This window comes from Emys orbicularis, chromosome 23, assembly GCF_028017835.1.
Source record: "Emys orbicularis isolate rEmyOrb1 chromosome 23, rEmyOrb1.hap1, whole genome shotgun sequence".
NCBI lineage: Eukaryota > Metazoa > Chordata > Testudines > Emydidae > Emys > Emys orbicularis.
This window is the reverse complement of record NC_088705.1, coordinates 9,633,374-9,658,890: the sequence shown is the minus strand read 5'-3', so window position 1 is coordinate 9,658,890 and position 25,517 is coordinate 9,633,374. Positions and strand designations below refer to the sequence as shown.

Genomic DNA, 25,517 nt, shown 5'->3' with positions numbered 1-25,517 from the left:
TGGCCACTTATTAACCAAACAGTTAATATTTAATTTAATATTGAATGAAAATTTAATTATAACTATTTGACATCTCTCTGCCCCCCCCCCCAGACACAGAGAAATGCAGCCACCTGGGGGGTGAAATGTGACAACTACTTAATACTGCTAATAGCATGCAACAGAGTTTAGGTGCAGGACTGGCGTGAAAAAGTACAACACTTCCAACTAAAATGATGGGCAGAATTTTTAGGTAGGTAGAATGCAAGCGAATTCAGCTATAATAATTGAGTTGATGCTTTTCTCACCGAAGAGGCCATGGCCGTTTTCATGACTACAAGAGCCTCTGTTTGAAGCTTTCATCTGAGAGAAGACAAACAGCAATCCAGAAGCAGTACTGTACAGTCGTAATACAAAGCTTCAACTCTCCAGCTCATCACTTCCAGGGAGAGCCTGTACCACCCCGTTCTAAGCCTCAAGTGTGTTTAATCTTTTAAGAGAGAAGAATGGAGACATCCAGGAAGGCAACAAGGCAGCTCTGTTTCTATTTTTACCCACCCAGAGAGCAAATCATTCATCTAAGCTCGCTAATTCAGTTGCAAAAATCACCAAAAAATATTAAGTTAATGCAACGATCGTGACAGGTGCTGAATGGACAGCTCTGGAAACAGGCAGTAATAGTACAAAAGTCACTGCAACATCCAAAGCTAACATGCCTCAGAACTAGCCTGGAGGGAACCAAATCCAGGGACAAGAGGAGGGTGGAATCTCCATGGCTAGTCAATCATGGAAGAGTCTTCATGGGATTTGCTTTAAAAACATTTAAAATTACACTAGACGAGGCACTGGTAAGCAATACCATAAGGAACAGTCCTGCCCCAGCAGGGGTATGAACTGGACGAGTTAATGGGTCTTCTTCACCCTCAGTTTCACTGTTTTTAACTGGTGGCCTCTCTTGAGGCTGTCGAGAAAGGTGTCAGTGCCAGCAGTGGTGATGGTTTGAATACGCTGCCAAGGGCTCATTAGGAGGTTTAGCACGTAACCTTTGGGCCATATGGGGAATGCTGTGGAAGACATATGTCAAACAGCACACTCAAAGACACTAACAAGTTTAAATGTCTGTCATGTAACTACAGCATTAAACTTCTAAGGGATTGTCTACACTTAAAACGCTCCAGCGGCACCACGGCAGCACCTCAGGGTAGACACTACCTACCCTGACGGGAAGGATTCTCCCATTGGCATAGGTAATCCACCTCCCCGAGAGGTGGTAGCTAGGCTGATGGAAGACTTCTTCTTTACCTAGCACTGTGTATACGGGGATTTAAGTTGGCTTAACTACACTGCTTGGGGTGTTGATTTTTTATAAATCAACCTCATTTTCTACTGCAGACCAGGCCTAAGTAACCACTGACCAGGGTGCTCTGGGGTACAGGCAACAGTATCTGAACTCAATCAATATTTTTTCTCTTACTGACATTGCTTAACAGTGAAGCCTAATGTTTACTTTTATGCTAAGACAGAGATTTGCATTGATTATATTCAAGATGAGCCCATGGACTTAGGCCAATACGCAACAGATGAATGATAATAATCAAAGCAGAAAAGAAAAGAACAGGCTCCATTCACCCAAGTGAAATAGAAAGAGAACAGAAATAGCAGCTGGGATTGCCTGGTACAGACACGCCTCAACTGTTGGGACATGGGCTGCTAACATGCTCTTCTTTGGGGTCCCAGCAAATAAATGCTAAGAAGAGAAGTGAACAGTGCAGCTTTATTTGCAATGTACAGTATAAAAACAGGCAGCTGGAATGAGCTTGGGCCTGGGAACCAGGCTAATCCTGGCGCTGCCAGACTCAGACACGCATGTTATCAACTTCATCGCTAGTGTAACTCTACTGGTGTTAAAGCAGCAACACCAGCAATTAAACTGGCCTGCTGAGGTTAAGTGTCTTGCCCAAGGTCACAGCTTCCCCATGTATGCCAGCCACCTGCCAGCAATGTTAGAACTAATTAAGGCTTGAAAAGCACTTTGAACTAAGATAACTATAGCAACAATCACACCCTATACTGCATTGTGAGTCTCCTTTCCGCTACCTATCATGAGCAAACAAAACCAAAAAACCCACCACTTTAACAAACACGGGCAGGCCAAGACCATCAGCTCCAGGCGCATACACCATGCAGCCTCTAGTTTGAATATAATGTCGAGTACTAGGGGTTTACTTCTCAGTCACAGCAGCTTTGATAACCACAAAGTTCAGGGCTGATATTCAACCGTTGCAAACTCAAACTGCTCTGCACCTGCTTAGGTTTATAATCACGACCTCGCTAGGAATTACAAGGTGCTATCACAAGAGCCTATTGTGCTAGAACATCCATTCTCACGGTGTTCCCACGAATTGGTTGATTGCCCCGGTTATAAAGAGCCCCGTGGGCAAAGTGAAACTGTCCTAGTTTTAAAAATGTATCAAAGAAAAGAAGAAAATCTTCCCCCAAAGCATCTCCCTTTTCCCAGACATTTTGCCAATACCTTTGGCTTAGCACTTCTGCCATCTCTCTGGGAGCTGACACGTAGCGAGGCAGACACAACACGAAGACAGCCTCAAGCCTTCAGAACACTGTGGTTTTATCTTCTGGAGCAAGGCTCAGCATCCTTCGGCACAAGTGTCAGAGGTGCCCATGCAAAGCACCTCTGCTTCTTACTTCCAATGCCCCACATGCAGACAGATCAGCAAGATGTAATTTACAGTAACGGGTGGATTTCCCTTTGCTGCTTTACTTGCAGGTATGTGGCTGGGAAGTGAGCAGGAGTGGAAGGAGGGGACAAAACTAGGAAAGAAGGGAAGGAGAGAGAACATGAAGGGAAAAAGGGGACAAACACAGAGAACCTTTTGTGCTCGTGAGATCATTAAGTATATTGTGAACACATTCCCCTGGCCCCACAAGGCGTCCAGAAAATGTATTATGTATTTGTTGCACCCAAAGGGCTGCCGTCTCCTGCTCTGGAGCTGTCTTATCAGATCCAACTGTTAAAAGGCAAAGCCCGTAACTCAGGCAAACCACCTTTGGTTTTTCCTAAGCAGTGCCTTTCAGTGCAGCCAGATGCAGAATTTCCAACCCCTTTGTTGCACTCGAAACAAACAGTAGGAAGAGGTTGGCTTGTGCTCTACAGCAAGTCAATTCCCTGGGCCTTGCTGGCTGTTCTAACACGGTGAGCGCCTTACTGGGAAAAGAAAGAGCACAAGATGTTGGCTAGCCAAGAAGAGAGCCCACAGAGTAGATCGTATGTTCACAACACAGCTTGAATTTCGCTTTCCCCTTTGTCACAGAAGGTTTGAATTAAGTGGGCATGCAAAGTAACAGCCCACCAAGAAAGGACCCCTCATTTTATCAGTTCTGCTTTCAGGGACCCTTTACAGAGGGAAATACCTCATATCCTCCACACAATCTGAACCATTTATCTTTCCTGGAAACCTGCCTCTTTTTCATATGCAATCCTCACAGGTGTTAACCAACTGATCTGTCCTCCACTAGCTCCTTATAGCAAATGACAACAAAGACCAGACTTGAGAGACTCTCAACTATGAGTCTGTCCCTCAAGATTCATTAGGGGAGATCTACAAGTGAGGCTTTCAGCAAACATGTAGCTGAAAAGGAACCGCTTATTAGCCAAAGAAGGAGAAGCTGCCATTTCCAAAGACTCCAGCTGGCTCCCGCACTTGATGCTGATGCCAGGAATTAGATCACCATGATGAACAGGTTTACGACCCCAAGAATTGCCACCATGGTGCAACTCCAAAGGCTGCTACACTTAGTTTCGGCAAGGTGTTCTCTGTCTTATGCTACTTAATGTGAGCTTGTGTCTGGGTACAGAAAAACAGAGCATTTCACATTTAAATAGAGGTCTGCTGTAGTTGCAAATACATGGTCAGATCTGCTCTGGGTCACCACTCCTGCTCCATGGAAGTTTTCAGAACATGGACTACAGAATCATTTGCCTCAAGCATGTTGGCGAGGCACTGAGAGTATCAATTTGATCTAGTGACTAATGAAGGTGCCTTAATACCCTGCTAAATTGGGGCCACTGCAGACAGTTAAAGAGCACAAGGACATTCCAAAAGGAACACCATACTCTGCTTAGCAGGCTGCTGTTCCTTAGGACATGAAGAATGTGCTCATGCACTTGTATATGCAAAATGAGACTCTTCTTCCCCTCCACTAGCTCTCTTCAGCCTTGCATGATTTTGCCATGAGCTTCCTACAATTAATCTTGCATTTTGCCTTCGGCACTAATAGACTTGGGCTGAGCCTGATTTCTTCTGGTCAGATGTTTCACCGTCTAGAACCTTCCTCCAAACATGCCCTCCCTCCAGTTCTCAACAGCCTCACCCTTGTACTTCGTAGTCGCATCATCTCCTTCAACATAGAGAAAGTGATTACATGGTATTACAGTTGTCAGATCTTCATCCGACAGGAGTGGGCATGGACTGTTTCTCCTAGCATTGCTATCTGTGTGGAAGGGGCAGTGCTGAGACTATGTACTGCCTTTGTAATGTGGAGAAGGGGGCACGCTTGCCCTCAGTGCCAGGCACGGGACGGCATCTTAGCCAGCTCTTGGAAGTGCTTCCCTTGATCAATTAGCTCTACCTCTGTCTTGTCTGAGTTTAGCTGCAGCCACGTGTGCTTCATCCATCCGTTTATCTCTTGCAGGCATTGTGACATCTAGCTGCCACATCTAGCAGGTTTTTATAGCACCTTGCCGCATCTGCTAAGAGAGATGCATAACACTGAAATCATCGGCATACTGATGACTTGAATCTGCAGCTTCTTATGATGGGTAAAGCCGTTAATTAAGATTCACAGCACCCCTTGGAGACAGGTAAGTACTGCTTCCTTTCTAAAAGAGAGGAAGCAGAGAGTTTGAGAGACTTGTACCAATTTCATACACAGAATGAGCAGCAGAGCTGGGAATAAAACCCAGAAGTCCTGACTCAGTTGCCTAGTCAACATTCTCTTGTGAAGTTTCTCACTGAATAGAAACTGAATCTTTTGTTTTCAGCAAGGCTCTTTAAAAAAACAACAACCCTCCCCCCCCCCCCCCCACAGTAATCCATTGTGTCAATGCTCAAAGCGAACAGCACAAGTCATTAAAAAGCTATCATACTTAGTCTTGCATATAGCAGGGCTGTTTAAATGCTACAGAGCAAGGAGTTTTCAAATGGCTTCTTGCTAACTTTAATAACCAAGCTTACAACTGAAAGGAACAAGAGAGAGGGAGAGGAATTCAGATCATAGCAATGTAAACCTAGATCAAAAATGAAAGGCCCTGACTCCCACTATTCTTATGTCAAATCATATTTGTCAAAACAAAAATTAGTACCGAAACCTTGTTTGGAATAAAAATTAGGATGCTGTTTCCATGGAACATGATGAGCTTGTTAACTGCTCAGTCACAGAAGAATTCACTCATGATACATTATTTAGCTTTACCTCTTGGGGTGCCTCAGCACCACAAAGGGCAGAAACCAAGGACTGATACACCAACGTCCTTTCTTCTGGTAATTGTAGCTTCTGGAGGCTTCAAAAGATTGAGTTGGTTTTGATTAAAATCAATGCCTTGATAGAATAAAATCTAGAAAAGAAGCCATTACATTGGTTTTGCTTATTAATATTGCTCTGAGACCACACTGAACTTCTGACCTTTTTGCCCAGTGACTCAGGAAAATGCTTTGGTAGCTGCCTGAGATCATGTCATGAGATGGCCTACAGGTGGTAGCAGCACATTACAGAACTCAGAAGAGGAGGGTCTCCACAGATGGTTTTACTCCGTTCAAGATTATTTTGGCAACAAATCAAACTGTGAAGATTGTTAGGCCTTGAGCAATTCTGCAAAAGCTCACTGCACAATAACAGAATCATAGAATCGTAGGACTGGACGGGACCTTGAGAGGTCATCTAGTCCAGTCCCCTGCTCTCGTGGCAGGACTAAGTATTATTGTAATCTAGACCATCCCTGACAGGTGTTTGTCTAACCTGCTCTTATAAATCTCCAATGATGGAGATTCCACAACTTCCCTAGGCAATTTATACCAGTGCTTAATCACCCTGAGAGTTAGGACGTTTTTCCTAATGTCCAACCTAAACCTCCCTTGCTGCAATTTAAGCCCATTGTTTCTTGTCCTATCCTCACAGGTTAAGGAGAATAATTTTTCTCCCTCCTCCTTGTAACAACCTTTTATGTTCTTGAAAACTGTTATGTCCCCTCTCAGTCTTCTCTTCTCCAATCTTCCCTCACAGGTCATGTTTTCTAGATCTTTAATCGTTTTTGTTGCTCTTCTCTGGAATTTCTCCAATTTGTCCACATCTTTCCTGAAATGTGGCACCCAGAACTGGACACAACATTTCAGTTGAGGCCTCATCAGAGCAGAGTACAGCAGAAGAATTACTTCTTGTGTCTTGCTTACAACACTTCTGCTAATACATCCCAGAATGATGTATGTTTTTTGTTTGTTTGTTTTTTGCAACAGTGTGACACTGTTCACTCATATTTAGCTTGTGATTCACTATGACCCCCAGATCCCTTTCTGCAGTACTCCTTCCTAGGCAGTCATTTCCCAGTTTGTATGTGTACAACTGATTGTTCCTTCCTAATGAATTTCATCCTATTTACTTCAGACCATTTCTCCAGATTGTCCAGATCATTTTGAATTTTAATCCGATCCTCCTAAGCATCTGCAACCCCTCCCAGCTTGGTATCATCCGCAAACTTTATAAGTGTACTCTCTATGCTATTCTCTAAATCATTGATGAAGGTATTACTCGGAACCATGGGGACTCTGTCAACTCAGGTCAAAGAGGCCTTGGAAGAGCCTGTAGCTCTCTGATAATTATAATTACGGTACTAAAACTCAGTTTCGGCTACAAAAACACAACAAATAAGGCTCAACAGTACATGGGAGTCACAGAACAATACCAGCCATGACCCTCACTAAACAACTCTTCTTGTATTGGCTTGCTACCAAAATCTGGTCAACTGTAGTAGCAAGTTCCCCATCTTTACTCCTCAGTCATCTGAACCGGCTAATCTTCACTCTGCCCTTCTCAAACTCCTCAAGATTGGCAAATTAGTTACTCATTCCCCTCCCGCCCCATGCTGACATATATTAGCTAAAATAAAACACTCTGTAGCCTTCAGTTTTAACTTTACTTTACAGTCCAAAGGTCCCATTGTTTCAAGTTTAACTTTTCCTCTCTGCTAATTACCCTCTAATATGGAAACTTTTTTCGATAAACCACTGTTGAGTGATCTAATCTGATTCTAGAGCAGATTCCAAAATTGAAAGAGGTGGAGCAAGAGAAAATAAGTTTGTGATCAAATAATCAGAAGGATCAAATCAGTTGCTAATGATTTCTCTCCCATCACCAGCTTTCTGGAATAGAGGCATAATGCTAGTTCAGCTAGTGTAAATTAAACAGAACAGCGAAGGAAATGTAGCAAAAAGGTTTACAGGACTTTAGAAACTGAAATTCTGAATTAAGGCCTTATAAAATTGTCCCTTTACATCCTACTATTTCAGCAGTTTATAAATTGTTTCTACCACATCATCAAGACAATATTATATACCACATAAATTCTGCAATCCCAATGACAATAGATCACAGTTAATGCCTTAACTCAGTTTATTTTCTATTGTGGTTTTGTCCGTGAATTTAAAAGATATAAGACTGTAACTTTGTTCAGTTTACATTACCTTAAACAAGGGGTTCTCAAACTGGGGGTCGGGACCCCTGAGGGGGTCGCGAGGTTATTACATGGGGAGTCGCGAGCTGTCAGCCTCCACCCCAAACCCTGCTTTGCCTCCAGCATTTATAATGGTGTTAAATATATTAAAAAGTGTTTTTTATTTATAAGGGGGGGTCGCACTCAGAGGCTTGGTACGTGAAAGGGGTCACTAGTACAAAAGTTTGAGAACCACTGCCTTAAACAAACTACATCAGAGCAATAAAGTACCATTACAAAGAGATAAAGGAGACAACAATTAGTCTAAGAACTAGAAAAGATCCATTCCATTCTTATCAGCACATTCTCCTGCAAATTAAAAATATATTTGCTTTTGAGTAACTTCATTTGTTTTTGCTTTCCAAATAAACCAATCCAAATACACACCACTGCTGGAGTTACAAGACACCTCATATTCAGAATGTTTCTGTCCCCTCCATATTGATCCTCCTTGCTCTATATTTTGTGCATAAGTCAAAACATACAACCCCAAAATATTTAATATCCTACACACATGCTAAAAATACAGTCAGCTAGATGAACACTTGCAGTGACAGAAGCAGATATTAATTTTCTTGCAACTACTTGATAATTATCTAACAGATTCTTCAGAAATCCACCCACTTCACTCCAGTCAGAGGATGCACTCAAGACATTACAAAAGTGACGGCCCCAAACAGTGCACACCTATATCAAGGTGAGAACTAAGAGATAAGGATACACACTTCTGAAATAATTACGTTATCCTTGCCCAAAGTGAGGAAAAATAAAAGCACTGATCATTTCCTGCAAACAAGCATAGAAAACATGAGGATAGATAATCCTGTTGTACGTGGCTTGGGAATGGGATGTCCTATTGTACAGAGCTACAGAATGTCGGCAGAACTTTGAGAGAGCTGTTTGCCAAATGAGGATACTCCACTTCCCATTGGAATAAGAAGAATTCTAAAGACCACATTAATAAGATCTGCCCAAACATCTGGCTACAAGACATCTCAATCTGTTTTTCTTTGTTAACATGAGTCGATCCTCTGAATTCACAGGAAGTGTTAATGAATCACAATGCCACCTGTACTGTACAATGTGTGTCAGCATATGTGCTGCACAGTTACCAGGTAAACCTGGCACCAAATACAGAAGAGCCCCATGAGATTTAGCTATTTGGTTGCTAAGGTCAAATTCAATACTGTACGTGGATTCCTCCAGCTGGGGAGGAAATCGTTTTTTTGTATTATAAACCATTCATGGTTTTCAAATCTCAATCTCCCCCAAAGAATTAAGTCTGTTGTTCAAAAGAATTTTCTGCTGTCTCTCTCTGAACAAGGGCAGTTGGGTGCCAGGGAGGAATAGAAAGAAAGCTATTCAGTTAATTTAGAAAGTTGAATATGACAAGGTAAACTACAATGGGAAGTCAGGGTGACCAAAGCTATTTGACAAGATTCTTATTGTGCACTGAAAAGGGGAGGCACTCGATATGGAAGTTAAATGCACAGCATAGTAATAGTACCTTTATTACCAGGCCTGGCTCCACAGTGCTAGTGGTGTCTGATCCCAAAGTTTAATCCTCTGTGCCTCAGTTTCTTCATCTGTAAAACTCATCTTCAGGTGTGTGGAGATCTTCTGCTGACAGGCATTGTGTAAAGGATTATCAAATCTTCTTGGAGTTCAAATTGAACTACTTTCTATTCAACTACTTTCTATTCAAGAGCTGCTGAAGGGAGAAACTGGCTGTATTGGACCTTAAGGGCCTACTGCAGCAAGACTGCACATCTGCTATGGAGAGCTCAGTGAGAAATTGAAGGCATTATTGATACAAATACTCCTTTGGGAGAGAGGTTTTTTGTTTCATTTCGGCAACAGCGCTTGGATGTCAGTGAAATTGACATGATTATTTCTTGCAAAGTTAGGATATTTGATAACCAGCGAGGAGTAAGGCTGGATACACTGGTTCAAACAGGCTAAGGGATGGGGGACAACGGACATACAATTGGAGTGAAAAGCTTCTCATTTCTCTTCTGTCTGTTTGAAATTACTTTTAGACTGGTTAAAGGTATTTTTCTTCACATGCCACCCTGAGGGACTGCATCAGTTAATGAGAGGGGCCTCAGCAGGCCTATTAAAGTGAACACACACATGCCATCTAAAACAATTATCCATGGACTTCAAGAGACATAGCTAGCAGTTAATGAGCAGAGGCTGCTAATTCATCTTATAATTCAAGAGAGAGAGACTTTGCTAAAATAATCAAAAAGAAGGTGCCCTTCCAACTTCCAAATACATTTTCCAAAAGGCGGTGGCAGATGTGTTATGACAGGAAAGGAGAGAAGCCACTTGTAACTCTAGACAATATGTCTCCCTCAGTGAATGACACAGAAGATTCATTTGGAGGCGCTTCTTAGAGCAGACAGAGCATTTTAGTTTGGGAGAGGAAAAGTACCTATCTCCTACGTGATGCTCTGTAAGCCAGGGGGCCTGAGAACTCAACCCTTGTGATGGGTTTATAAATGAACAGAGACGATCTGGTGCAGGGATAAAGCTTCCCTCTCCCCTCAAATACAAATAATTCTGTTGTTCCGTGTACAGCTGAATGGGAGGTGCAGTGCCTGGAGATGCTAGACACTTTAAAGATGAGCCTCTTCTTTCTGGCTAAAACTGGCAGTATTCGAAATGGTTCTTTGGGCCCCTCCCTGCAAGGTTCCAAATACCCTCATAACTCAGTGAAGCCAATGGGAATAATGGCATGCCAACAAGCATTTCACAGGATCAGACTCTTAGAGATGGACTAGAGTGGAGGGGAGAGAAGGAACGTCTATTTAAACGGCTTTCTGACTGCTCTGACATACTAACTGCAAAACCAAAAAGCTACATTAACAAGCAGTACGTTAGAATTAGAATTTTGGTTGTGCAGAGGCATCAGGAAATTCAAAATACTGATTCCCCCAGCAACCAGAACTCAGCCCGCCTGGCATAAGAAACACTTTATGCTATTATAAGATGCTAATTTTAATGCCTACAGGCTAAATTTTGTCCTCAGACACATGGATAGAGCTTCAGTGAAAACAATGGAAGCCCTTCTATCCTCAGCCAAAGGGAAAACTCAATTCTTAGTTCCTACATACCTGAATTATTTGCTATCACATGCAGAAAGCACCATGTACATGGCTTTTAGGGATTCAGATGTGCAATATGGCTGAGTTATGGCTTCTGTGAGCGCCATCGCTTGGAATTTAGTGATTTTGAGCACAAAGTTTCAACCAGAATGTTGTAATCACATAATATGTCTCCCGGAAGAAAATACAGCCGCATGTGATCATATGTTCAAATAAAAGCATTGTGGCAAAAAATGAAAATATACTTAGGTGCTCTTAACTGCATGTTTGTAAATCTCAGCAACCATATGCACTGTACATTGCCACTGGTATAGATAATGAATCATGCCCTTATGACATCATTTTCATCTACAGCATCTTGATTTTCCTCAATCAATTTTTAACTTAAGTCCAGCACAATCCGCTTTTCCACTGGGGAATCACATGCAGCATGCATTATGGTGCATTAGGACTTTTGAGAACAAAGTACCACAAAATGTCTAAACAATTTTATTAAGAACAAAAAAAACATGCTGACAACTCAAGAAAAGGCTGAAGGGATTTTCTTCAAACTTCCGCAAAAAATTTTTTTTTTTCCTTTTTATCTTTTGTGGAGAGAACACGCCAGAGAAGTTTAATCTCAAAAGAGAATATTTTTTTAAAAGTCGTGAGGGTCTTAGAATTAAAGTGCCTGCCACGTGAAGCTAATGTTGAAATCATTGACAAATCAGATATGAAAGTTGATGTCCTATGGGATGATGCTAAATAGGTATTAAACAGGACAAGCGATTTTCAGCTCTTTCATGCCAAAAGAAGGCATGTTTCAGAAAGATGAGAGAATACAGGGAATGAAGGAGGATACCTAGAGAAATTACACAGAACACAATGCTGTAAAAGAAGCAGTTCTACATGGGATCACCTGGGGGGTGAATGAAAAACAGGCGAAGTCTCGCACTAATCTAGATGAATATTCTATGAGAAAAATAATTAAAAGTTTAAGGCACTTAGGTAGCACCACAAAAAACATGATAAAGGAGTTAAGCCCTAAAATTAAAAGCTAACATAGCAAGATCAGTTCTGACCCTACCTAGTCTCTTAGAAGTTCATTTTTGAAAAAGACGGATAGCAGTGAATTAAAAATAAAGAGAAGAGATGGGCTTCCTGCTACATAATTTATATCTACCTCTCCTTTCTGAGTAGACAAGGGAAAGTCAAATGCAGAATTAAAAAATAAAAGCTATAATGCCAGAGGCCACAAAATATTTTACACACACACACACACACACACACACACACACACACAATGTTCTAAATTTGTTCCAATTCTCTGCCGAGTTTCTGGCGTTCTTCATCTTTTCGGGGGGGGAGGGTGGTCTGGTTGGGGAGGAGGCAGAAGAGAGCATCACACAATGCCCATATTTCTAAAAATACCATTAGGGACATAATTCATCTTCAGGAACTCAGACGTCACACAAGCTACAGCTCCATTCATCCAGTCAGATCTGCACAGGACGGACCATTCCTTCCATGTAAGCTCCTTGGGACTGTCTTTTTTTGTTCTGTGTTTGTACAGAGCCTAGCACCATATGGTCCTACTCTGTGACGGGGCTCCCAGCCACTACAGTAATAGAAATAATAAATAATGATCTATGTGAGTCCTGGTGACTTCATTGAGAGTCTGCAAAGGCCCATCCATGCAGATTCAATTGCAGATTAGGGTTTATATAATGAAATGTACAAGAGATAATGAAAAATACAGTCCATGCTGAGGAAATGCGCACACTCAGAGGCCACATTCTGGTTCTTGTGCGCAGAAGTGAGAAAAGCAGCAGGCATAAGCGGGCATAAGCAGAGTATAACAGTTATACACTTGTTATGGCTGCTCTAATATCCAAAGAGCTCACACTTCATAGCTCCTCCCCAGGACTAAACCACAGAGGAGAGTTTCAGGGTCAGGACGGGCGCCACGGGTTTTACTGCATTTGGAATCATCACCTGCCTATGTACCTTCCCCCACTGGGATCACTCATATTCCTGCCGTGCATGGTCTGTGTGGACACTCCAGGGCTGGCCCAAATTACAGGTGTGGAATAACACAATATATACTCTTTTCCCCCCACACAAAATATATTAATTCACTGAATTAGGGCAGCCAAAGTGCCTAGCCCACCAATGCAATGTGTAAAAAGCAGACACCCCGATCCACTCCACCCGATCCAGACACCCTGATCCACTCGTCAGTTCTTCTTTTCAACCTCAACTGTCTCCCTACCAACCACCCACAGCCCCCAAGTTGAGCAATTATCGTACAGCCTAAACTCTGATGTTCACTAATTATAGGCCTGTGGTGTTTTATGATTAATATAGGGTTGTTATGACTTGCCTAAGCTACACTGTATGTGTTTGTGTGTGTTTGTGTCTGTGTAAGTTAGGTATGTATGGCATCTGATTGCACATAGTGCCTGGAAGATAAATTTGCCTAAACATTTAAGAAAGAGATCTGGTAATCTATGGATGGGTGATCTATGCTGTCAGTGACTGTTCTACATTTGCCATTCAGTTCTGTAAATCCTGCATTAAAATTAAGTCAGCCTTTGGTGTGCTGTATATATGACTGGCGTTGATGTTGCAAATCTCAATGCTGCCAGAATTGCTACCATCATCTCCATAATACTGAAAAGAATCAGTCCGTAGTCCAACCATCCCCATTATCAGCTGGCCACCTTTTAATCACAGGCTTGAGATCGGTGAAGACTGGACAATTATTTCTGCATAATTAGAGTCCAGAACGAGGCACAAACAACATCCATAAAAGGATAATTTTTCTTTAAATATTTTTTAAAAACAGGTTCACTGCATTTTAAATAAGCCTTTTAGGGCTGAGACAAAGGAAAACAGATCATTACTGCCCAGCATTAGTGAATATCCTTGTTTACAAGAGTGCAGGGCTGCTATAACACTGCTCCTTTCTTGCATACTAGTATACGTTCTTCTGCTTCTAGAAAAGAGACTGGATACTACTCTCTAGTCACAATCTTTGAACCGGAATTTCTTCCTTTATAGGCTTTTATCTGCAAGTTTATATTAAGACAGAAAATTTGATGTCACTATGTAAAACCATGGTACGCTCAGACCTTGAAGACTATGTGCAGTTCTGGTTGCCCCGTCTCAAAAAGATGTATTAGAATTGGAAAAGGTGCAGAGAAGGGAACAAAAATGATTAGGGTGATGGAACAGTTTCCATATGAGGAGAGATTAAAAGACTGGGATTGTTCATCTTAAAAAAAGAGACAACTAAGGGGGGATATGATCAAGGTCTATAAAACCATGAATGGTGTGGAGAAAGTGAATAAGGAAATGTTATCTACCTCTCCACATAACACAAGAATTAGGGGGTCACCCAGTGAAATTAATAGGCAGCAGGTTTAAAACAAATAAAAGGAAGTATTTCTTCACACAGTGTACAAACAGCCTGTGAAACTTGTTGCCAGGGGATGTTGTGAAAGTCAAAAGTATAACTGGGCTAAAAAAAATTAGATACGTTCATGGAAGATAGGTCCATTAATGGCTATTAGCCAAGACGGTTAAGAATGTAACCCCATGCTTTGGGTGTCCCTAAACCTCCAACTGCCAGAAGCTGGGACTGGACGATAGGGGATGATCACTCGATAAATTGCCCTGTTCTGTTCATTCCATCTGAAGCATCTGGCATCAGCCACTGTTGGAAGACAGGAGATTGGGCTGGATGGACCATTGGTCTGACCCAGTATGGCCGTCCTTATGTTCTTACTAGCTGTTTTTCTGAGGGTTTTTTTCTGTGCAGAATGTTTTCAGCAAATTTCAAGATACTTTCCCGGGTTTTGGCTTCATTAAATTGAAAACTCAGCCCAGGGTCATCGGATAGTTCATAAAGCTCTTGAAGAAACATGGGATGATTAATGGTTTTATGCTGATGTTTTTGTTGCCTGGTTTTCTACTATCAAAATCCTGCAGTCAACACTTCTCAGCTGTCCTCTGTATCTAAAGGGCTGAACTAACGCTCTAGAGCAGGGGTAGGCAACCTACGGCACACGTGCCAAAGGCGGCACACGAGCTGATTTTCAGTGGCACTCACACTGTCCGGGTCCTGGCCACCGGTCCGGGGGGCTCTGCATTTTAATCTAATTTTAAATGAAGCTTCTTAAACATTTTAAAAACCTTATTTACTTTACATACAACAATAGTTTAGTTATATATTATAGACGTATCGAAAGATACCTTCTAAAAACGTTAAAACGTATTACTGGCACGCGAAACCTTAAATCAGAGTGAATAAATGAAGACTCGGCACACCACTTCTGAAAGGTTGCCGACCTCTGCTCTAGAGCCAACCCTTTGGAATTTGCATCTGAACTTTCCATCGTGGGCCAAAATCTTAGGAATCTGGGTTTTGGGGGGTTGTCTGAACCTGAAACTCAAAGCTAGATTCAGGGGAGGGAAGGACACATGGTTCAAATCTAATGTTTGCACAACTCCCTGTAATACAGAATCGCACTGGGTCTGATGCAAAGCCCACTGGAGTCAACTGGAGCTTTGACTTACCAGGCTTCGGATCAGGCCCCAAGATTGTATGTGACATTAGCACCATACTGGTACAATTTGTAAGTCTTGCCAGGGTGGGTGGCTTTGGATACTGGTTTATGTTTATAGCAGCATATTTTTGCTTTGAAGTATTTTATGGCCTTTATATGCATAAAAAGTCCCCTAACAAACAAATTAACAATTCAAGTTGATTTATGCACTGTCCTCACATGGATCTTTACTGCTTTAATAATTAAGCAATATAATGAGCCATGGCACATATCGTGCTGGGAAGCCTTCAGAGACTTGAGAGTCTCAAGGCCTTTGACTACCAAAGAAAGACAAGGTCTCATCACAATGCCCACAATACGAACTGGTTTTAAAGGTGGGGGAGTATTTTAGTTACAATGTACCGTAGAACAGCAAAGAAGGCCTGATTTCAACAGATGTCATGATCTTTTACTCCCTGGACCATCAGGGCACAGAAGCGCCACAAAAGCAAGGATTTTAGCCCTTTGTGGGGAGGTGGGATGCTGATCAGCTAATGAGCACGTTCAGGGCTTTTAAAAGGCATTTGTGTGTTTGAGGGCACCACCACCCTCGCCACAATCTGGAGAAGAGAGATGCAGGTATGAGGCTGCTGGAAGGTTAAAGATGTGCCTTGTTTATCTGGAAGGAGCAATCTCTGGCAGGTTGCAAGGGGAGGAGGGGAGACACAGGGATAAATGTCAGTTCCAATATGAATCATTAACAAATACCCACCGACTCTGTTGTTTGGATGGATATCCTGAATCACTGCTTCATACTGACAGGAAATAGGTTTGTTGCTACGGATTTCAGTGGCAGCAAAAATAGTGTACATACAAAATGTCCTTCCTTAAAAAAAACCACATTCAACTGGGTAATATGCTACTTAAAAAAAAAAAAAGAGGCTAACAGTGTTCCAGGAAGAGCGGAAACATCTTCATTAGCACTGCAGAGGGGGGGAAAAAATGTTTCTCTCCTTAAAAAGCACACGAAGCAAACTGCATAATGTGATAGTCAGAGGAAATAATTCTGGATGCAAACTCAGAGAACTATTATTTTTTTAATCACATAAAACGACACTCCAGGGTTTTGCACTTTTGTGATCACAGGGAAAGAGGCACCTACTCGAGCCAAAAACAACGGCACAGAGAGAGCATGCATTTCTCTTCTTGTCGCTAGAATGTCTCTAGTTAATATTTTCATTCAATTACCTTTCCTGCATTAAATACACATACCTGAATCCCTATTGCTTCTGATTGGCTGATTGCGCCCTTCCCAGGGCCGGCTCCAGGGTTTTGGCCGCCCCAAGCAGCCAAACAAACAAACAAAAAAGCCGCGATTGCGATCTGCGGCGGCAATTCGGCGGGAGGTCGTTCACTCCGAGTGGGAGTGAGGGGCCGTCCGCCGAATTGCCGCCGAACAGCTGGACGTGCCGCCCCTCTCCGAAGTGACCGCCCCAAGCATCTGCTTGGTAAGCTGGTGCCTGGAGCCGGCCCTGGCCCTTCCTGTCTCCTTGCAAACATCACTGACAACAAAATATGCTCTGTGTAAGCTCCAAAGCTTGTCTCTTTCGCCAACAGAAGTTGGTCCAATAAAAGATATTCGCTCACCCACCTTGTCTCTCTAATATCCTGGGACCAACACTGCAAAACAACAATATATGCAACTATTAGAAAAATGTGTGGTTCAAGCGGGGGAGACAAGATGGATCAAGTGACAGACAGTGGAATACGGAGCCTTTTATATCTAAGTAACCTGTGTGAATTCAGCAGTTCAAGTTGGTGGTGACCAAAAGTTGCTACGTTCCACGACTATTCAGGAGTCCATGTGGAATGAGTTTGGTGGTCTCAGGCCAGTGGAGAAGGGTCCATATTACCCCCCGCCCTCCATAAAATTGGCATTCATTGATCCTTTAGACGGCAGTCTCAGAGGGACCAAGGATCAAAAGGCGGCTGGATACTGAGCAGCCCTGTCACCTCTCTAGGTGATCAATCTATCCAGGTTAGGGCTGAGGCATGCTAGAAGGCAGGGTTAGAAAGCTTGTCCTGGCACTGATCATGCTGTAATTATGTCAAAATCTAGAGGACTTCAGTCTCCAGAACCTTCAGTTGGGCACCATTCTAAAGCACTAAATTAAATAAAATGTATTTTTTTAAAATCACCCTCTCCCCTCCCCCATGTCATTACAACCCCGCTCAAGCCAGGGATTCGAAACAGCACCATTTCCGAGCAGCTGAGGCTGATAACATCCCATCTGCAAAACAAACCGTCAATACAGTTCAGGAAGCTCTCAAACCTCCAAGCCAAATAAATGAGCTGAGCCTATGCAGCCGCTCATTTTCCAAGAATTGTTGATACAGTATCTGGTATGCTGCTGTACTCCGTCGCCAAACATGGAGCAATCCCAGGGCTGTCTGCAATCCTCAGGGATGAACTCTGAAAGTTTTACATCATTTAGACCTAGCTGCTGTCAGATCCTTGCCTCCTAGTACTGCTGACCTGACCGTGTCCTCAATGTGACAGTTGTCACATATATTCACATCAGATAAACTTGCAAAGATTCACAAAGATGTACAAATTCAGGAGATGCTGAAAGCAGCAGAAGCCTTGACAAGACAATTTTAGGTGCTAAATGCAATATCCAGTTAGAGAAAAAAGATCTAGTTAGAGATGGCTATTTTTGCACCAAAACTAGTATATTAAAATGCTGTTAGATTCTGAAAAGTGGCTGTTTAACAGGATTGTGAGGTTCCACATTTATTTCCTGTCAGTGATTTCAGGGCAAATTCGCTCAGGTTACAAATCAAAAAATGGATTTTTCTAGCTGCCAGCACTGCATACACCATGAAATATCTAAAAATCAAACTTCCTCACTTATCACTGTAATAAAGATTCTGCAATTAAAATTTAACTGACAATTCAAGTTGATGCATGAGCAGAAATGGAATCCAGCTTGTTTTCCATAGTTATATAAACTCTGCAAGACTAACAGGATTTAAGAACATTTTGTCCAAAAAAATAAGCAGGTATGACAGACACAGGAGCAGACAGAATAATAATTCTGTTATTTAATGCTAGTTATTACAGTGACAGGTGCATCAGAAATGCCTTGCTAGATAGTAACTTTGCCCTTCTCCAGCACTTTTACTCCAAGGATCTCACCATGCTTTACAAATAGTGATTAGTTCGGGCTCATAACACCAAAGAGAGGAACACCGGGAAATTGAGAAAAAGAGGGGTTAAATAACTAGATCACACAGGTCTAAGCCACAGTTGGGAACAGAATACATCCCTGTCCCTATCAATTTGTAGCCTTAGCTACATCCTCTTGCCCAGCCATACTTACACAGATATTTTTTTCTAAACAAATATGCTTTGGGTCTGATCCTGAGAGGTGCTAGTAACCCGCAGTTCCCACTTAAGTCAGGGTCTTTAAGAATGGAGAAAACACTACAGAGAATAATGAAAAACCCAAAGTTGTAGAAAAAAATTAGAGTGCAGGAAATTTAGCATGACATGGGATTTATTCCTTCACCACAGAACATTCTCCATGCCCTCAGCTGTGTGATTCAGCAATTCTGATGGCATTCACTGGCAGTGATACTACCAAGTGTATGTCAAATGGCAGTATGTTCTAAAATGAGTTCACCCCCTCCCCACCCCAGGTGAGCATGGAAGGTTGGGAGAGCAAAAAAGAGTCTTTACCAATAGCCCCGGCTAGTGGTCTCTAAAAAGATAATAAGTTATTGCAATGGGAGTATTACAGAGGTGAAAGTAAGCCGATACGGTCCAGTACGGCATACCGGCAAGAGCCAGTACGCCATGCCGGACCACACCAGCTTCCGCGGCAGGGATTTAAATCCCGCCCACAGCTCCGGTAGCCGGGCTGGGGCCGGGATTTAAAGGGCTCAGGGCTTGGGGCTCCCCAGCAGCTGGAGCTGCGGTGGGGATTTAAAAGACCCGGAGCTCTGCGGCGGCCGGAGCCCCGGGCCCTTTCATTTGCCCCTGAGCCCCGGGGGCTCCCAGCCACCTCTGCAGCTGGGAGCCCCGGGTTGATTTAAAGGCCCTGGGGCTCCCAGCCACAGTCGGTGCCCCAGGGCCTTTAAATCTTGAGAGGCCCCGCCTCTTCCAGTTGAGGCCACGCCTCTTCTGGATGAGGCCACGCCCCCCTCAGGACTCCGGCAGTACTGGTAAGTCCTGTAAGTTACTTTCACCCCTGGGGTATTATTTGTACAAATGAGCTGTACATAGAAAATTGGAAAGCCCTGGTACAAGCTGATTATAAGAGAAGGATTTGGTGCATTATCTACCCATGTAAAAGTGTAAGAATAATTAGCCATGTCTGATCAGACCATTGGTTAAATAAGATTGGGACCACTGTCTCCGTGTCTATGACATGCATGCTTCAGAGAAGGTAACCCCACCACCAAACCTGGCCACTGGTGTAATTCTAGAGGTCAGGAAGGAGTCTCTCTCTCCCTGATCCCCATGTATGAAGGGGGATCATATGGAAGACAAAATGGGCAGAGAACCTTTCACTGTCCTGACCTGCCCCCTCCTAAGCAGAGCTGGTTTACAGGGGAAGGAAAGAAAGTAACAGGTTTGGAGACAGCAGAGGAAGAGTTCTGCTCTGCTCATTACTGGCTGTGTGGATGGTCAGGCAGGTGCAAACACATCACTGTTCTATCATAACAGAAACAGAATCATGAGAAGGTGACTGTTCAGTTTGTATTTCTATTTTGACTTGCAAGAACATACTTGATGAAAAACAGTTCCTCCGCTTTTCTCGGGGTGAAGCTGCTGTCATCTGACGGTTCAGCTGTAAGTGAGCATCACGTACAGAACAGGGAAAAATCTATCACCCTTAAAGAACTTGAATATTTTTCAGTCACACAAACATATTCTAAAATAGCCCCAAAAAGGTGTCCTTCCTCCCACACAGAAGCAAGCAGCTGCAGCAAAAATCTCAGCTGAATTTTGACACCTCCGGTCAGGAGAATACCAGGATTGCCTACGGTACATCTGTGGTTTGGAATAAAAAGGCATTGTATGAGAAAAATCAGTATTCCCCTAATTTCTAAATGCATTTTAATACGACAGAGATGCAATGCTCTGGCAAGGGACTGTTTAGTGCTTTATTTCTTTACTAAGCAGCAGTTAGAAAGGGGGGAAAAAAAGCATATTAACAGTATGAAAGGCACCATGTAGCATCTCTTCAATGATTGTCTGCAAACCCTTCTGCTCCAGAGAGTGTTTTCCTTGAGAGCCCTCACAGACACGTTACAAGCAAGCATAAGCACCACCAATTGTTTTAGCATGATAAACACATTTAAAACCTTTCAATATCTTTTGTCTGTTTACAGCTGCATTCCTTAAGGAATTCCGACAAGTTCATCAGAATGGAAAAGTTACAAAATGCCAAACTAAGTGATGCAGCTAATGCAAATTTCTAAACTAAAAACCAAGCTGTGGTAGGATGTTCTTGGTATTGCTGGAGAAACGGGAGGAAGGGGGAGCGGCTGGGTGAAATCAGTGCTTCTGAAAAATGGGATTGGGATAGCAATGACTGTACCAATAAGGCACAATGCAAGCTTCCCCAAGCTGCTCTGACAGTTCATCTCTGGCTTCCACCCAAGAAACTTAAAGAACTTCACTAATATTAATGAAGTAACCCTCCCCGTACTCTCCTGACATAAGTATTATCTCTGTTTTACACAAAGAAGCAGGCACAGAAAAGCAAAGTGCCTTGCCTAAGATGACATAAGGACTTTGTGGCAGCAGGGCAAATAGATCTCCTGACTTCTAGTCCTGCAATGAAGCTACAAGACCATCCTTTCCACTCCTGCCATCTGCTTCTGCAGTACTGGGATCCCCACACAGCTCTATCACTATATTTTAGCACTGAAATTATGCAAGTTACCGCTCCCCCCACCCCTCAAAAATCTAATCTGCTAAAGAGAAAAATTATACAAGTCAGTAAACACACAGTGTAAAGAGTCTTTAATATTGATTCCCTTATTCAATATTTCACGAAGTCTACGTCCCCACTCAACAGTGGAGCAGTAAGAGAGAAAACAGAATTTGGTCAGATCCTGACGTTTACAAGTTGAGACAAACAGTAACGTTTTCAGGCTGAAATTAACTTAATGTTTTAGTGCAGAAATTGGTAGGTTTTGTAATTGCTCTGCATCTCTCCAAGACACACTTTGTGCTGGATATAGTAAAAGTGATCAACGCTGGGATTTTCCAAGGAGCTGAAGGGAGTTAGATGCCCAGCTCAGTGGTGGATTAGCCACTGGGACAATGGGGCCCATGCCCAGGGACCCTGGCCAATTGGGGGGCCCTGGAAAAATGGGCACCCCCATGCCCTGCTCAGCGCTCCTGGGGAGCAGGGGAAGCCCCCCGCAACCCAACCCTGCTCCCCGTCAGGAGCACTGGGCGGGTGGAGTGGGGCAAGCCCCCGCACCCTGACCCCACCCCCCCTGGCAGGAGCACTGGGCAGGCAGGGGAAGCCCCCACGCCATGACCCTGTTCCCCGGCAGGAGCGCCGGGCTGGCAGAACGGGGCAAGCCCCCACGCCCCAACCTCGCTCCCCCTGGCAGGAGCATTGGGTGGGCGGGGGAAACTCCCGTGCCCCAACCCTGCTCCCCAGCAAGAGCGCGGGGGGGGGGGGGAGAAGAGGGTGCAGCAGGGACCACAGGGGGAAGGGGTGGGGAGGGGCCCCCACTTGCTCTGGCCCAGGGCCCAACAAAACCATAATCCACCTCTGGCCCAGCTTCAGTAGAATACCAATGAGAGTTGGGCACCTACCTCCCAGAGGCTCCTTTGAAAATCCCAGATACCCATTTTGTTAAAATGGAAAGGGGAAGGAGGTTGAGGTTACGCAGGCTTCTTCCCTGCAACAAGGGGAAAGGAGAAGAAATGGGAGTTTGCCGCATTATTACTACTTTGCATTTACACGGTGGCAACTTACCGAACATGTTACCAATGTGTCCATTCTTAGTTAGCGGTCGAAGTTCATTTTTTCCGAATGCATATCGTTTGTAGTTATCCCAAGCAAACTTCATCATCTACAAAGAAATAGGTGGGGGAGGGGTAATTAGCAAGACTATTAAAGTGAACTAAATTTCAGATTCAATGCAGGGCTTGATCCCGATCAATGAGGAGTCCTGCATCTTCCAGTGACCCACTAATTATGAAAGTCTACGCTGCTCTGAATACATAAGAATCCTGCTTGAAATTCACTTTCGGTACTTTTATTATCCTATTGTATTTCAAGTTTGACAGGATGGACCCGTCGGTTGTGGGGTACAATTTGGGATTGTGATAACATAGTAGGTGCCTGATTCTAACTTAATATCCAATACTTTGTTGTCAAAGTTTTGTATGAACATCAAATTATTTGAATTATCCCGTTTCAGCCAAGAACTTCTAAGATTTCATAATGCTAATTACAAATGGGTAAAATATAAATGCTAAGCTTGATGGGTCCAAAATTAATTCTCCAAAAGATATTACACATTTTGAGTTTTAACATTTCCTTATGCATCCGAAGAAGTGGGTTGTAGCCCACGAAAGCTTATGCTCTAATAAATTTGTTAGTCTCTAAGGTGCCACAAGTACTCCTGTTAACATTTCCTTATGATATTGATAGTGAACCATTCATCAGGTACAATAGTGTTAAAATCCCACCTGACCATTCACCAAATGCAGATATATAAATATATACAACACTGAAAAGGAAGCAGGATTGGGGTGTATCATGCACATAAGAATACTGAAGTGAGCAAGAGAAGAAGCTGATCTTATCTTAAAATAAACGTTACTCAGATTTAAACTTTCCCTAATGTTCAAGCTGAACCTTCATTTTTATGAATAGCAGATCTCCATGCTTTTGAGGAAGAGGATGGAATCCATGTCATTTTGAAATCTTCCAAACAAGACTCAATAGCATCTTCTCAAGATGGTTTTGTGGGAGCCCAGGAAGACGGATGTCTGAGAGATCCCTTCCAAGGCAAACAATTCTCTGACACAGAGCGGTCTGTGTTGGGAAGAACCTCCTAGAGGCCATTGAATTTGCCTTCCTGGGAGGATTCTAGGGCACTGGATTTGGTATGATTCCAACACGTACATGCAAACATCGTTTCTTCCTTCCACTTGCCCTTTTTGCTCTAGCTGGCAGGGAAAATAAACTGACACGTATCCTCTCTTCAGACAGGAAAGACCAGGACTTTTGTCAGGTTCTAAGCAGCCACTTAAACAATGCCTCCTTTTATAAATCCACACAGTTCCAGTCAGATTGGTCTAAAACCTATGCTTTTCTTTGACTCCAGCCCTGGAATGAAGTCATATGGTGGATCTGAAGGTCGCTTTGGAGGCTCACCAGTAATCTCTATCTCTGCCCAACTAAGATAAGATTGTTCTTGTTAGAGTGAGGGATTTAAAGACTGTAGGTGAACTGTGGAGAAGGAGCAATTAAAACAGTCACGCCTATGTAACAGTGGCCAATGTCTATCTGTCCAGATTAGGGATTCTTGGACTATTTATTGCCCAAATATACAGGCTCCATTAGTCTAATATTCTTCCAGCTGTTTTGATTCCCTTGCTGTCCATCCCTCTCCAGCTGTACATTTCTCAAACCCAACGTAGCAAGCATCTGCCTTAATTAGCACACACGCACAAAAAGCCACATCACCAATGTTTTTTTCTTTTTTAAACATCCAGCTTCCAAAGTAAAGTTTCACAGGGCTGGTCATACGAATGAGGATAAACATTCGCAGAGCTGACTGATAACATTCAGACTCCAGCACCGCCAGAAGGAGGAATTTTGGATGAATAAGTGAAGCCATTTTGGCTTTATAAATTCTGTGTGGGATGAATTAGTCACTAGAGCTCATTGATTCTAGGAAGCTAAGACTTAACGACCAACAGAGCAACAACCTCCTGTAAAAGGCACTTGAGTATGCATCAATCATATGACTCAGGGTTTTCATTTTTTCTAGGTTGATGCTGTTTTCCAGTGACAGTATTATTTTAATAGGGGGGTTTCATTATTTTACTATTTTTGTAGTAACACTTTTGGGGAAAGCTGGGGCATTGGGGAAAGCTGGGGGGGGGATAGCTCAGTGGTTTGAGCATTGGCCTGCGTTCAATCCTTGAGGGGGCCATTTAGGGATCTGGGTCAAAACTCTGTCTGGGGATTGGTCCTGCTTTGAGCAGGAGGTTGGACTAGATGATCTCCTGAGGTCCCTTCCAACCCTGATATTCTATGATTTCCCAGATGATATTAAGCAAAGCACCTTTATCCTCTTCTAATAAGGATATGATCCTGTACTCCATTGGAGAGAGGGATGTTTTTCCAGAACCTTTACCAGGGGCCGGGCACCCACAAAAACAGTTTTCCTGTTGCTAGTGATAAAACCCACACATCAGAGGGGCAGGAGCTTGCAGACAAGGGAGGTGAGAGATTGAGGACCTTTTGTTTCCCCTTTTAAATCATAACCAAAGAGGAAGGGAACACCCTCTTGGCAAACACACGCAAGTTCCACTTTGCTGGAACGTTTATGCTTTGTTGCTGAAAATTAAGCCAACTACATATTGATTGTTATAACGAATATTCTGCAACGTGCATAACTAAGATTGGGATGAAAATCAGAGAGTGGGCAGAGTGGGTATCCTGCCCTGGATTTTTTAAATACCTGCTACTTGGTCTCTCTGATCCATTCCAAGAGGCAAAACATTTGTTTTTCAAAATATGTTGGAGCCCCAAGATCTGTCCTCCCTGGTGCAGATTGATTAACAGTAGCCAGAGAGGGTGAATTCTGCCAGCAGAGAAAAGGAAATTGCCCCAATTATCTCTCCTTCAATTTGGTGGCAGAATTTTAATAGGAGCCCTCCCCGCTCCCCCTTCCACCACTGGACGTTTCATACAAGTAAAGCCAGAGGACTTCAGGAATAATCTCCAAGGTTTGCTCACTTTAACATGCCACCCCAAAATGCTGTTTATGGAGACAGCTCCCCCACTCATTAGGCTAGATTGGTTTTCTTTTCTCCTTCAAAATGGTTGACCAGGCAAATGA

General features: G+C 43.1%; 1 protein-coding gene across 1 annotated transcript in view; it reads right to left on the bottom strand.

Moving 5' to 3' along the window:
* The window catches only part of MAN1C1 (mannosidase alpha class 1C member 1), an 89,782-nt gene that overhangs the window by 42,890 nt on the left and 21,375 nt on the right, over positions 1–25,517 (bottom strand). The window contains exon 2 of the mRNA XM_065421682.1: positions 22,412–22,508. Coding sequence (XP_065277754.1) covers positions 22,412–22,508 — 97 coding nt within the window. The remainder of the gene's footprint in view (positions 1–22,411; positions 22,509–25,517) is intronic.